The 12,309-nt window shown below is 37.4% G+C and overlaps 1 protein-coding gene across 1 annotated transcript in view; it reads left to right on the top strand.

Moving 5' to 3' along the window:
- ERMP1 (endoplasmic reticulum metallopeptidase 1) overlaps window positions 1-12,309 on the top strand; it is a 59,122-nt gene that overhangs the window by 12,775 nt on the left and 34,038 nt on the right. The window contains exons 5-9 of the mRNA XM_017506860.2: window positions 4,620-4,766; window positions 5,437-5,529; window positions 6,304-6,516; window positions 7,718-7,938; window positions 11,836-12,010. Of these exons, the coding sequence (XP_017362349.1) occupies window positions 4,620-4,766; window positions 5,437-5,529; window positions 6,304-6,516; window positions 7,718-7,938; window positions 11,836-12,010 (849 nt within the window). The remainder of the gene's footprint in view (window positions 1-4,619; window positions 4,767-5,436; window positions 5,530-6,303; window positions 6,517-7,717; window positions 7,939-11,835; window positions 12,011-12,309) is intronic.

Genomic DNA, 12,309 nt, shown 5'->3' with positions numbered 1-12,309 from the left:
CTGGAGTGCAGTGGTGTGATCTCAGCTCACTGCACCCTCCGCCTCCCAGGATCAAGTGATTTTCCTGCCTCAGCCCTCCATGTAGCTGGGATTATGGGTGTGCACCACCACGCCTGGCTGATTTTTGTATTTTTAGTAGAGACGAGGTTTCACCATGTTGGCCAGGCTGGTTTCGAACTCCTGAGTTCAGGTGGTCCGCCTCCTCAGCTTCCCAAAGTGCTGGGATTACAGGTGTGAACCACCACGCCTGGCCTATAGCCTTCTTTAGTATTGTTTCTTTTTTTTAAATTACAGCTTTATTGAGATCTGTAATTCACAGTTGTGCAATCATCATCATAATCAATTTTAGAATGTTTTTATCATCCCAAATAGGAAACTCACTAGCAGTCATTCCCGTTTTCCTCCATCCCTAGGCAACTACCTGTCTACTTTGTGTCTCTAAAGATTTGCCTATTGTAGACATTTCATATAAATGTAATCATACAATACGTGGTCTTTGTGTCTGTATTTTTTTTTTTTAACTTAGTGTAATGTATGTGAAGTTGTTAATCTAAATAACAGACAGAGGGAGACTCTCAAAGATGCCATTTATTTAGTAATGGGCATTGTGGTAGGAATACATGTGCCATGGTAAACTATGTGAAACTGTGTGCCAGAGTAAACTAGGGCAGTAAAGGAAGACAAAAGTTTTTAAAGGAAAAATGAAGAGGATTATATTATTTTTTTGAGATAATTATCCTTGGCTACAAAGATCAACAACAAGGGTGGCACCAGTCCGAAAAATTATGTCGATCAACAATCTCAGGATGATCATCTCAGATAAAAGAAACATGCTCTTCTATAACCGAACATTGATTATATGCTATAATAAACACTAAACTATAATAAACAATGCATATTTAGATTTTTCTATTTGTTCCATTAATGTCCTAGCCATTTAAAACATCTGGGATCAAATATAGCATTTAATTAACATGCATTGTTAAGTAAATCATAATCATTATTTAACACATGTCAAAAAAAAAGTTGAAGACTTAATTATTGTAAGGTGAAAATCTTTCCAACCCTGCCTCATGAAAGAGGGTGGATTGCCTTGCCCACCTAGGCGTTTTTTTTAATCTGTCTCTTCTCAAATACAACTCCCTCCCATTTAAAAGGAACTGTTATCCTAATTTTTAAGATAATTAATTATAGTTTGGCTTTACCTGTTTTTCGGTACAGTTTTCATATTTTTTAGTGTAAATTTAGTAATATCAGAGTAATAATATAGTATTTAATATGATAAAGTCTCATAATCTGTGTATGTCCCCATCATTTTTTTTCCTTTTGTACTTGTGTCCTTCTCAGTGCATCACATCAGGAGGCATGTAGTATCTGTTTATCTCATTATTAATTATTGATATTACATTTTCATTGTTTGATTAAGATACTTATTTACCAGGTTTTTCTATTATTTCTTTCTTTGTACAAGTTACTGTTTTCCCCTTAGTGATAGATACTTTAAGTAAATACCTTGTTTGCCATAAAACTTTGATCTTAGTTTTAGCAATCATTGATGGCTCTTGTCCCCAAGCATTTTTATTATAATGTTTACCAAATGCAAATGCTGAGTTTCTGGCTCCATCATTCTTCCTGTAGATAATAGCTGGAATTCTGTTAGAAGGAAGGCTTTCCAATTTCCATTCTTTTGTTATTTCAGTACTTTATGTATTTTAATTTTACTCTGTAGATTATATATGCTGTTACTATTTTGTTGCATGAGTTGTCCCAGTTTAGGCCAGTGGTGTCTACTTCAAACCAGTGCGTGAGCCCCTTTGACATGTCTCTTATAGCACTGGCTTGCTTTTTGACACAGGTGTTTCAACTTACTTTTTACTTTGGTAGTCCCCGACCTGGAATCAGCCATTTCTCTAAGAAGACTTGGTTTCTTTTGGTGGGGAATAGTATTCAAAAGCAAATACTGCCAGATACGGTTTTTCTTTGTATTTATTTTGTTTGGGGTTGGAAGACCTTTTTAAATTCATGCTTGAATTCTATGAGTTTTGGAAGATTCTTGGCCATTAAGTGTTAAAGCATTTGTCTTCTCCATTCTATCTTCTGTTCTTTTGGGACTCTAATTGCTCACATATGTGTATTTTCCAACCTTTTTTTATTTCTCTGCTTTAATTTTAATCCCTTCTGCTGCTGTATTAAACTTTGTGTTAAGCCCATTTATTAAAATTCTCAACATCAGCTGTGTTTTTCAGTTCTAGGATTTTTAAAAGATTGTTTTATTTGGGAAAAGTGCTTCTTACAAAAGGGCAGCTGCAAAATGCAGAGACCTCTGCAACAATTATTTGTTTTTTTCTTAAAGTGAAAGAATGGGTGGGATCCAAGGAATCAAAGCGGTAGATGGACAAACCAGGAGCATCCCGAGTCATTTTGACTCTTTTAAATGGATTACACTTGTCTGGTAAAATTGATATTATCTGTGTTTTTAAAAACATATTAATCATTTAAAAAATCTGTGTCTGATAACTCCAGTATCTGGGTTACCTATATGTCTTTTTCTGTAGTGTCTCTCTGCTTTTTTTGTTCATTTTTAATTTTTTAAATATTATTTTTATTTTTTGAGATGGAGTCTCACTCTGTCACCCAGGCTGGAGTGCAGTGGTGCAGTCTTGGCTCACTGCAACTTCTGCCTCCCTGGTTTAAGTGATTCTCCTGCCTTAGCCTCCGAAGCAGCTGGGATTACAGGCATGCGCCACCATGCCCGGCTAATTTTTGCATTTTTAGTAGAGGCAGGGTTTTGCCGTGTTGGCCAGGCTGGTCTTGAATGCCTAACCTCAGGTGCTCTGCCCATTTTGGCCTCCCAGAGTGCTGGGATTACATGTGTCAGCCACTGCATCCAGCCTTGGTCATTTTTTTAAAATGTAGGAAAGCAATTTTATAATCTGTGAAGTTACAAAAATAATATTATTAGATTCCCTGACATTCAGTTACTTGGTCTGTTTACATCAGTGAATCTGTTGCTAAATTTTGTGGTAACAACCCCCAAATCCTAGTGGTTTACAACAGGAAAGGCTTATTTCTTGCTTGTATTGCATTCTGTTTTCTGAATAACTGCAGTTATGATCCATGGTTGTTATATTCCATGTGTCTTATTCATTCTGGGATCCAGGCTGAAGGAGAAACCCCTGTTAGGGATGTATTGATCTCACAAATCAAAGTTAAAGATAGGTATGAATGATGTTAATGCCTTTGTGAAGTCTGCTCAGTTGAGGGTCATGTCGTTCTACCATACGCTCTGTTGCCCAGAGCAAGTAATGTATTCATGCCTGCAGTTAGTAGGTACAGAAAAAAAGAGTACATACTCGTTCTCCAGGCAGGCATTACAAGTTATGTGGCAAGAGTAGGAATGTATAATCCTTTTTCAGGGAGGGAAGAGTGAATAATTATATAATTATACATATAATTACATAATTATAATTATATAAATTATAATACAATTTATCCCACTATCCTAAAGGGAAAACTCCTGTTTGAAAACTGTAGATGTATGAGATGCAGATGGAAAATTATTAATAATGACAAATTATAAAAAGTAGCAAGGAACTTTATGGCATATTCACTGAAATGTTAAGCAGTTATCAAAATGATTATTGTATTACATATTGAGCATCCCTAACCTGAAAATTTGAAATCCATAATGTTCTACAATTCAAAACTTTTTGAGCTGATGCTCAAAAAAAATGTTCATTGGAGCATTTCTGATTTTGGATTTTTGGATTAAGGATGCTGACCAGTATAATGCAGACATTCCAAAATCCAAAAAAGTCAAAAATCCAAAACTCTTCTGCTCCCAGGCATTTCAGATAATGTATATCCAATTTGTATCTAGCAATATAGGAGAATGCATTTAATATAATGTTAAGTGAAAAAATAATGTACAAAGTATATATATCTTCATTGAGTATAGCTATATACAATCCTATATTAGAAAATTAAAGATATAAAATTGATAATAGGTATTTTAGGATGATAGATTTATGAATGATCTTTCATTTTCAGACAGACTGTTATTTTGGTTTTTTTTGTTGTTGAGATGGAGTCTTGCTCTGTTGCTAGGCTGGAGTGCAGTGGTGTGATTTTGGTTCACTGCAACCCTCTGCCTCCCAGGTTCAAGCAGTTCTCCTGCCTCAGTCCCCCGAGTAGCTGGGACTACAGTTGTGCACCACCACGCCCAGCTAATTTTTGTATTTTTAGTAGAGATGAGGTTTCTTCATGTTGTCTGGGATGGTCTTGCTCTCTTGACCTCGTGATCCACCCTCCTTGGCCTCCCAAAGTGCTGGGATTACAGGCGTGAGCCACTGTACCCGGCCCAGACAGACTTTTTGTATTGCTGTTATTTTATACTTTAAAATAATTTTATTTTCACAAGAGGTTATTTTTTCTAAAAGTCAGACACACATATAAGAGAAACATTGGAAACTACAGAAAAAGGGATGAAAAGATATATTTTGAACCAATCTTCTCAAACTACCACTGTTACTGTTTTCAATGTGTTGAAAAACATTAGTGTGTTTAAAAAAAAAAATTGCCAGAATAACCTTCTATTGTGTTGTCACATTTCATTTTAGGTCCTGAAAATCCTTGGTTGGTTCAAGCTTATGTTTCAGCAGCCAAACACCCTTTTGCTTCTGTGGTGGCTCAGGAGGTTTTTCAGAGTGGAATAATTCCTTCAGATACTGACTTTCGTATCTACAGGGATTTTGGGAACATCCCAGGTATATTGTCAATGGTTACGGCCTATTGTGCAACATTTATTTATCACAAGCAAGTTTTAATCTTGAAAGTTTATGAGTAAACAGCATTTTCTAAAACAATTTCTTTATCTGAGAAATATACATTCTGACTCACTAAAACAGAGTTCCTAATGCTTTCCTTTTTAAAACTCCATACTAATTTAAATGCTTGCCTCCTCCAGAATATGTCATCTTGCCTCATAATGTGACAGAAGAACAGGGAAGAACTGTTTAGCACCTCCTTCCCGAACGATGGTAATAGATCCTTCAGGGGTCTTTTCGTTGTGATCTTGCTTTGCCAACTCCTTTGGCAGCTTGTCTTATTTGAAGTTAAATTTGGCTCTGGCCTGGCAAGAACATAGGTGGCAAAATTTTGATGGCCTCCCCAACTCAATATTCCTACCCTTGCTGTGTGACTTTTAATGCCTCCCTATGGAGTAATACACTTCTTCAATCATTATGTATCAAATTATGTAAAGCTATAGGTTGTGTAAGAATTTGGAAGATAATTTATGTCATTCATTTGTAAATGTGACAAAGCAGTCATGCCACTGCTTTGACATTTTGTCTTCTAGGAATTTATTAAACAAGTAGGCCTAAAGCAAGGTTGATCTTTAAAGCAAAATGACTTTTTTTTTTCTATATATCTTAGGAATAGACTTAGCTTTTATTGAGAATGGATACATTTATCATACCAAGTATGACACAGCGGACAGAATTCTTACAGATTCCATTCAGAGAGCAGGTTGGTATTCTAATTTAGACTTCTGATATATACTAACATGGAATATTAGGGATAATACATAAATGTGTTCATATTCTGTGGCCTGTGCATTAAAGAGGCAGTATACAGTGTGAATGAGCTAGGGCTTTGGAGTTGGAGAGTTGAGATCTTGAATTTTAGTCCTGTAGTCTAGTGTAGCAATTAAGGTCAGGAGTATTCATTGTGAGGAAATGAAAAAGGAGTTGGCCCACACTTTGTTAGGATTGCTGAGCAGCAGTAAGAATGTAGCTCTGTTAGTCTCCCATGGTGTTTTCCTATGGAACTCTGCTAGCCCTCCTTCTTGATTTTTAACATGTTTGACAGCTTGTTCAGCATCTGTGAGCTTTGCAAAAGGCCTTTGTCTCTTGGTTCACCACTCAATTTCTGATATCTACAAGAGTGTCTGGTACAGTTAATATATGTTATTAAATGAATGGGTACTAAGAAACAGCCATTGGATTTGTCAACAATGAGGGTACAGTTGATCACAGATAATAGTTCTAGTAGAAGGGAAAAGATACAGACCAGCTGGCCGAGCATCTGAATGGAGAGGAAATGAGAAGGGGAAATGGACCTTATTTGAGAAATTTAGTAAGAAAAGTGAGAGAGAACAGTAGGAGGGTAGAAAGTGATTTCTGTTCACATCGTTTCTAACCATTTTTTCATTCAAACAGTAGATGGCTTATTTCTGCTTTAAATAGTTGTACATGTAAATCACAGTTTATTCAACCTTTTTATCTTTTTTTTTTTTAATAGGTGACAACATTTTAGCAGTTCTTAAGCATCTAGCTACATCTGATATGTTGGCTGCTGCTTCTAAGTATCAACATGGAAACATGGTCTTCTTTGATGTGCTGGGCCTATTTGTCATTGCCTACCCCTCTCGTATTGGCTCAATCATAAACTACATGGTAGTAATGGCTGTTGTTTTATACCTGGGCAAAAAATTGTTGCAGTCCAAACATAAGAGTAAGTATTTTCCTCTAAAACTACAAATACTGGCGTTGCTGTAGAATTTGCTTTAAGTTTTTCAGTTTGTTTATATCTTCCCAGAAAACAAAACCTTAAGACAATACAGTATTTGCTTTAAATTATAATAAATTTTTAAATATTAATATGCTTATTATACTTTTCATCTTGGAGAAGCACTCAACTTATATGTATTTAGGGACTCCAAAAGTAGGCATACTACTTCCATGTTAGGTACTACATTGAAGATATTGAAAAATGTACAGATTGACTTATAATGAAAAGTCCCATTAAAAAATCTTGTCCGTCCAGGCGCGGTGGCTCATGCCTGTAATCCCAGCACTTTGGGAGGCCGTGGTGGGCGGATCATGAGGTCAGGAGTTTGAGACCAGTCTGGCCACAGTGAAAACCTTTTTCTACTAAAAATACAAAAAAATTAGTCAGGTGTCATGGTATGTGCCTGTAATCCCAGCTACTTGGGAGGCTGAGGCAGAAGAATTGCATGAACTTGGGAGATGGAGGTTGCAGTGAGCCGAGATTGTGCCATTGCACTCCAACCCAGGCGACAGTTTGAGACGCTGTCTCAAAAAAGAAAAGAAAAATGTCTTGTCCACATGACAGACCAGTAGCCAGAATGGATGAGTGTCTTAAGTATGAATGAACTGCTTGTGGTTAAATTGTTTCTTCTATTTGAAGTGTTTCTATTTGAAATGTTTCAAAGTCTAAGTTGCTGTGTGGTGTTACCAGATAAAATATTTAGCAGCAATTTAAATAATTCTTTATCACCACTTATTTTTCCCACACTCCTTATCTACTTATGTTACCTTCTTTTAAGAACATTTTATATGGAACTTGGCCTTCCATTCTTTCTAATGTTTTGTTACACAAAGCATACCAAAATTGAAGAAGATTAAGACTACCCTCTTCCTTCATGAGGAATGTATCTGAACTATTCCTAGAAGGCTGATCTTTTTGAGTATTTAATATCTACAGACTCTTAATAAATGTGACCTGAATATTATTCTTTGATACCTCCATTGTTCTAGTGATTAGTCAACCTCAACACTTTGGACATATTTATATTTTTCACTTACAGTGAAAAGCTTTTTGTTTTAATGTTTTCCCATTTAGCTCTACTGACTGGTTATGTAATTGATTTGATGAAGATGGTGATCTCAACTTTTTGTTTTCTTTTCACTAGCTGGTAACTACAAGAAGGACTTCTTGTGTGGACTTGGGATCACTGTGATTAGCTGGTTCACTAGCCTTGTTACCGTTCTCATTATAGCAGTGTTCATCTCTCTTATTGGACAGTCTCTGTCATGGTATAACCACTTCTATGTCTCCGTTTGTCTGTATGGAACTGCAACTGTAGCCAAAATAATATTTATACATACTCTTGCAAAAAGATTTTATTACGTGGTAAGTGTTTGGTATATCTGTTGATTTCTTCTGTTGCCTTCAAGGATTGAAGATCAACTTAAGTGGAATTCATTGTATTTGATCTTTTAAGTGCTAAAAAATTGTTCAGCATGGTTATGGAAAATGCTCCCACACTGTGTTAATTTTCTGGAAGATTTCTTACTCTGAGGATAAAATCACAAAATTCAAATAAGGTTATAAAGCCAGGCTGTAAGCAGTGTTAGGGTGGTGGTGATTGGAAGGCTTGTTAGCACAGCCTTCTACTGAATTTGCTGCAGTTTTTGTAACTATGCCCTGGGCTTAATCAGTTATTTATGTTGTTTGAGAATCTCTTTTCCACAGGATTGTAAACTCCTTGAGGATAGGGATTGTTTTATTTATTTCTGTATCCTCTTTGCTTCGGTAGTGTCTGACAAACAGCACTAACACACAGCACTAACACACAGCAAGTATTTGTTGCCTAAAAGGATGTTGCACTTAAAGTTTTCTCTTCAGTGTTTCCCTCACTGTTTTTTCTTTTAACTATATATTGCTGATTCAGGTTCTACACACATGTATGTCATTGGGGTTAAAGACACATTGCTAAGGAAAACAGAGGGAAGGGAACTAGGGTTCCAAATGATTTATACTGAGAATATTGTTATGGTTTCAAATAGATAAGTTTGTTGGCAGAAATAAAATTAGAAATTAGGGCTATGGGCCGGGTGTGGTGGCTCACGCCTGTAATCTCAACGCTTTGGTAGGCTGAGGCAAGCAGATCGCTTGAGTTCAAGACCAGCCTGGGCAACATGGTGAAACTCTTGTCTCCACAAGCAATACAAAAAATTAGTCAGGCATGGTGGTGTGCCCTTGTAGTCCCTGCTATCTGGGAGGCTGAGGTAGGAATATCGCCTGAGCCCAGGAGATCAAGGCTGCAATGAACTGTGATTGTACCACAGCACTCCAGCCTGGGGGACAGAGTGAGACTCTATCTCAAAAAAATAAATAAAAATTAAAAAGCTATAAAATAATAGGTATAAAAATGAATTACAGTGAAAGAGAGCAACATGGTTTCAGACTGTCTGTGAATTAAAGAGGAAGATCTTAGCTCCGTGTAAGCCTACTGTTTTCAGTTTATCCTGATAAAGTTTCAAATGAGACATGGATGATTATAATCCAGCATCCTTCCACAAGCATGTCTTTGATATCTGAACCTTGGTCTCAGTTTCAGTTAATTTTGGGATGTGCTCTGTGGAACCCTTCCATGTTAGCAGCCCCTGATGAAGAAAGGTTCTTTGAGGTTAGCCATCTGCTTATGGTTGAGCTCATATTTTTATCTTAGTGGCTCCAGTTCCCAAAAGAATTACACCATGGGGCTCAGTTTCACATATTTATTCTTAGTGTAACAGTGTTTGACCACAGTGTGGCTGACTATTGTTGATTGGGGCAGGAGTAGGATAGAAATGCTTAATAAAATTTCATTTACTAATTTCAGTTGTCTGATCATAATACTTTAGGCTGAAAGCAAAATAGAAAGAGTGATGTGTTACATTTTCTTTTCACAAATATTCTTTAAGTGCCTGGTGAACATGGTACTATCAGAGACCAGGCACTGTGGCTCACACCTGTAATCCCAACACTGGGAGGCCAAGGCAGGAAGACTGCTTGAGGCCAGGAGTTTGAGACCAGACTGGGCAACATAAGTGAGACCACATCTCTATTATTATTATTATTATTTTAAAACAAGAATGATGCCATAGGAGAGTCATAAGAATGTGATCTCTTTCTTTGAGGAGCTCTCAGTTTCATTTGGGAAGGGGTGGGAATGACAATAATTGCTCTACGTTGTGGGATGAAGTGAGACTGACATGTAACTGTGCTATAGGAATACAGGGGAGGCAAGATGAATTTGCTTGTGGCAGGGTGGCTGAGATAGCAACATTTGAATTGTTTGTTTGTTTGGAGAGAGTCTCGCTGTGTTGCCCAGGCTGGAGCGCAGTAGTCTTGGCTCCTGCAGCCTCTGCCTGATGGTTCTAGCAGTTCTCCTGCCTCATTCTCCCAAGTAGCTGGGACTACAGATGGGCCCCATCACGCCCAGCAAAATTTTGTATTCTTGGTAGAGACAGGGTTTTTCCATGTTTACCAGGCTGGTCTCCAACTCCTGGCCTCAAGTGACCCACCAACCTCAGCCTCCCAAAACGTTGGGATTACAGGCGTGAGCTACTGCACCTGGCCTTTATGGGGTTTTTGAAGCATGTGTTGACATTTACTAGATGGGGAACTAATTGATGAGTAGTTTAAGGTGGAAATGTATAAAATACATGGGTGTCAGTTAATGGAAAGTCCAGTGTGGTGAAGACAAGGTAGCAGTCCAGTAACTGGAAAAGTAGGCCAACGTGAAGTGAGAGCATGATTCCAAACATCAGTGGGGCCACTATTAAAATGTTCTGAGCAGATTAGTGTGAGAATTTGTGTATGAAAACGGATAGCAATATATAGAATGAATTGGAATGGAGCAGAAGTGGGGAAGGGATAAATAGAGGTGAGTAGGAAAATAGATTGGAGGGATGTTTTATCTTTGGTACAGTTTGGGCACTTAAAATGAGATCTTCATTTTTAAAATATCTGAGTGTCATTCAGCTTCAAATTGAATTATAAGAATTATTTTCTTATTTTTAAAGACCAAGCCTCTTGATCAGCACTGTGTTAATAATTTAAGCATTTAGCAACTGTAGCCTATCTTTCATTGTTGGGAGTGGGGAAGGTTTGTTAAGTGAACTTTAACTTGTTTTGAAAACATATCACAGACTCTGTTGAGCTCTTGAAGTAGGATCCCTTAGAACAAACATGTCCTGGGCTATACAGAAATGGGAAGGCAGAGGAAGGAGAAACTTAAATATATCTATTTCTCCATTTCCATCTTTGTATTTATGCACTGTAATTAAAACTTTCATGTTTATGTGAATAGAATTACTCATGTGGATGTTAAAATGTATTAAGTTCATATTAGGCCAGGCATAGTGGCTGTCACCTGTAATCCCTGTGCTTTGGAAGGCTGAGGTGGGAAGATGGCTTGAGGCCAGCAGTTTGAGACATGGCTGAGCAACATGGCAAGACCCTGTCTCTGCATTTTTTTTTTTTTTAAATGTAGCTGGGTGTGGTAGTGTGTGCCTATAGTCCCAGTTACTCAGAATGCTGAGGCAGGAAGATCCCTTGAGCCGAGGAGGCTGAGACTGCAGTGAGCCGAATTGCACCACTGCACTCCAGTCTAGACAACAGACCAAGAGCCTGTCTCAAAATTAAGAGTGCAAGGTGCTGCACAAGAACCCTTGGACTTTAAATCTCAAAAAATATAAGATCAAATTTTATGATGCTAAAGCATGAGGAATACAAGAGGAGGGCAACGGTACAGTACAAGACCAACTGGAGATAGAAAAGACTCAGGAAAATAAGCCAAACTCCAGATTCCTTTAAAGGTCCTGCAGTTTTCCAGGTGTTGGCTATTGGTGGTGCTGCAGCAGTTTGTAATGTTCCTTCACAGGTCGTTTCTCTAGTTTGCCTGAAACAGTGTTTGGAATTTGCATGAACAGAAAAGCTTAAGAGAGAGGAATATTTTTTTAGGAGAGTCCTTTCTTCTATTTTGGAGTATTTCTACTTTTAGCCTAGTAGAAGAAAAGCACAGATTATGTGGAGCATTTGTACTCTGTCTTCTTAAACTGCCCTTATGCTGCAATTTGAATTTATTACTTCATGATGGGAAGCAGCTTTGTTAGTGTTTACTTCAAATCAGTTTAAAGAGCAGACCGTGTTTAAAACAAAATGTAGTTTTCCTGAGTGATGGAAATTGTGTTACTATAATAAAAGCTCTTTATGAATGACCCGTGAATGAGACTACTTGTGTATTTTTCTTTCTTTCAGAATGCCAGTGACCAGTATCTGGGAGAAGTATTTTTTGACGTCTCGCTGTTTGTCCATTGCTGTTTTCTTGTAGCCCTCACTTACCAAGGACTTTGCTCGGCATTTATTAGTGCTGTCTGGGTAGCATTCCCATTGCTCACAAAGCTCTGTGTTCATAAGGACTTTAAGCAGCATGGTAGGGTATTTTTTATTTTGATACACATGGGAGAATACCTTAAAGTACATAAGATAAGGCTTTCAGGGACTCTTTCTTTTTTTATTTTATCGAGTAGACTTTCTAAGTTGTTTTGAAAAGCTTTCACACTATACAAATTATCTTATGCCTTATACCCCATCCCTTTCTCATGTTTGTGAATGCGTGCTAATATATTGTGTATTTTGCTTAACTCTTATTTCTATTTTATCCTTTCTGAGTGAAAGATCCTACTTCAAGATAACATATACCCTTAAGGGCAAAAGTCATACCTAATCCAA

This window comes from Cebus imitator, unplaced genomic scaffold (genome assembly GCF_001604975.1).
Source record: "Cebus imitator isolate Cc_AM_T3 unplaced genomic scaffold, Cebus_imitator-1.0 Scaffold364, whole genome shotgun sequence".
Taxonomy (NCBI): Eukaryota; Metazoa; Chordata; class Mammalia; order Primates; family Cebidae; genus Cebus; species Cebus imitator.
Note: the sequence above shows the minus strand (reverse complement) of the source record. Positions and strands in the feature narration are given on the sequence as shown.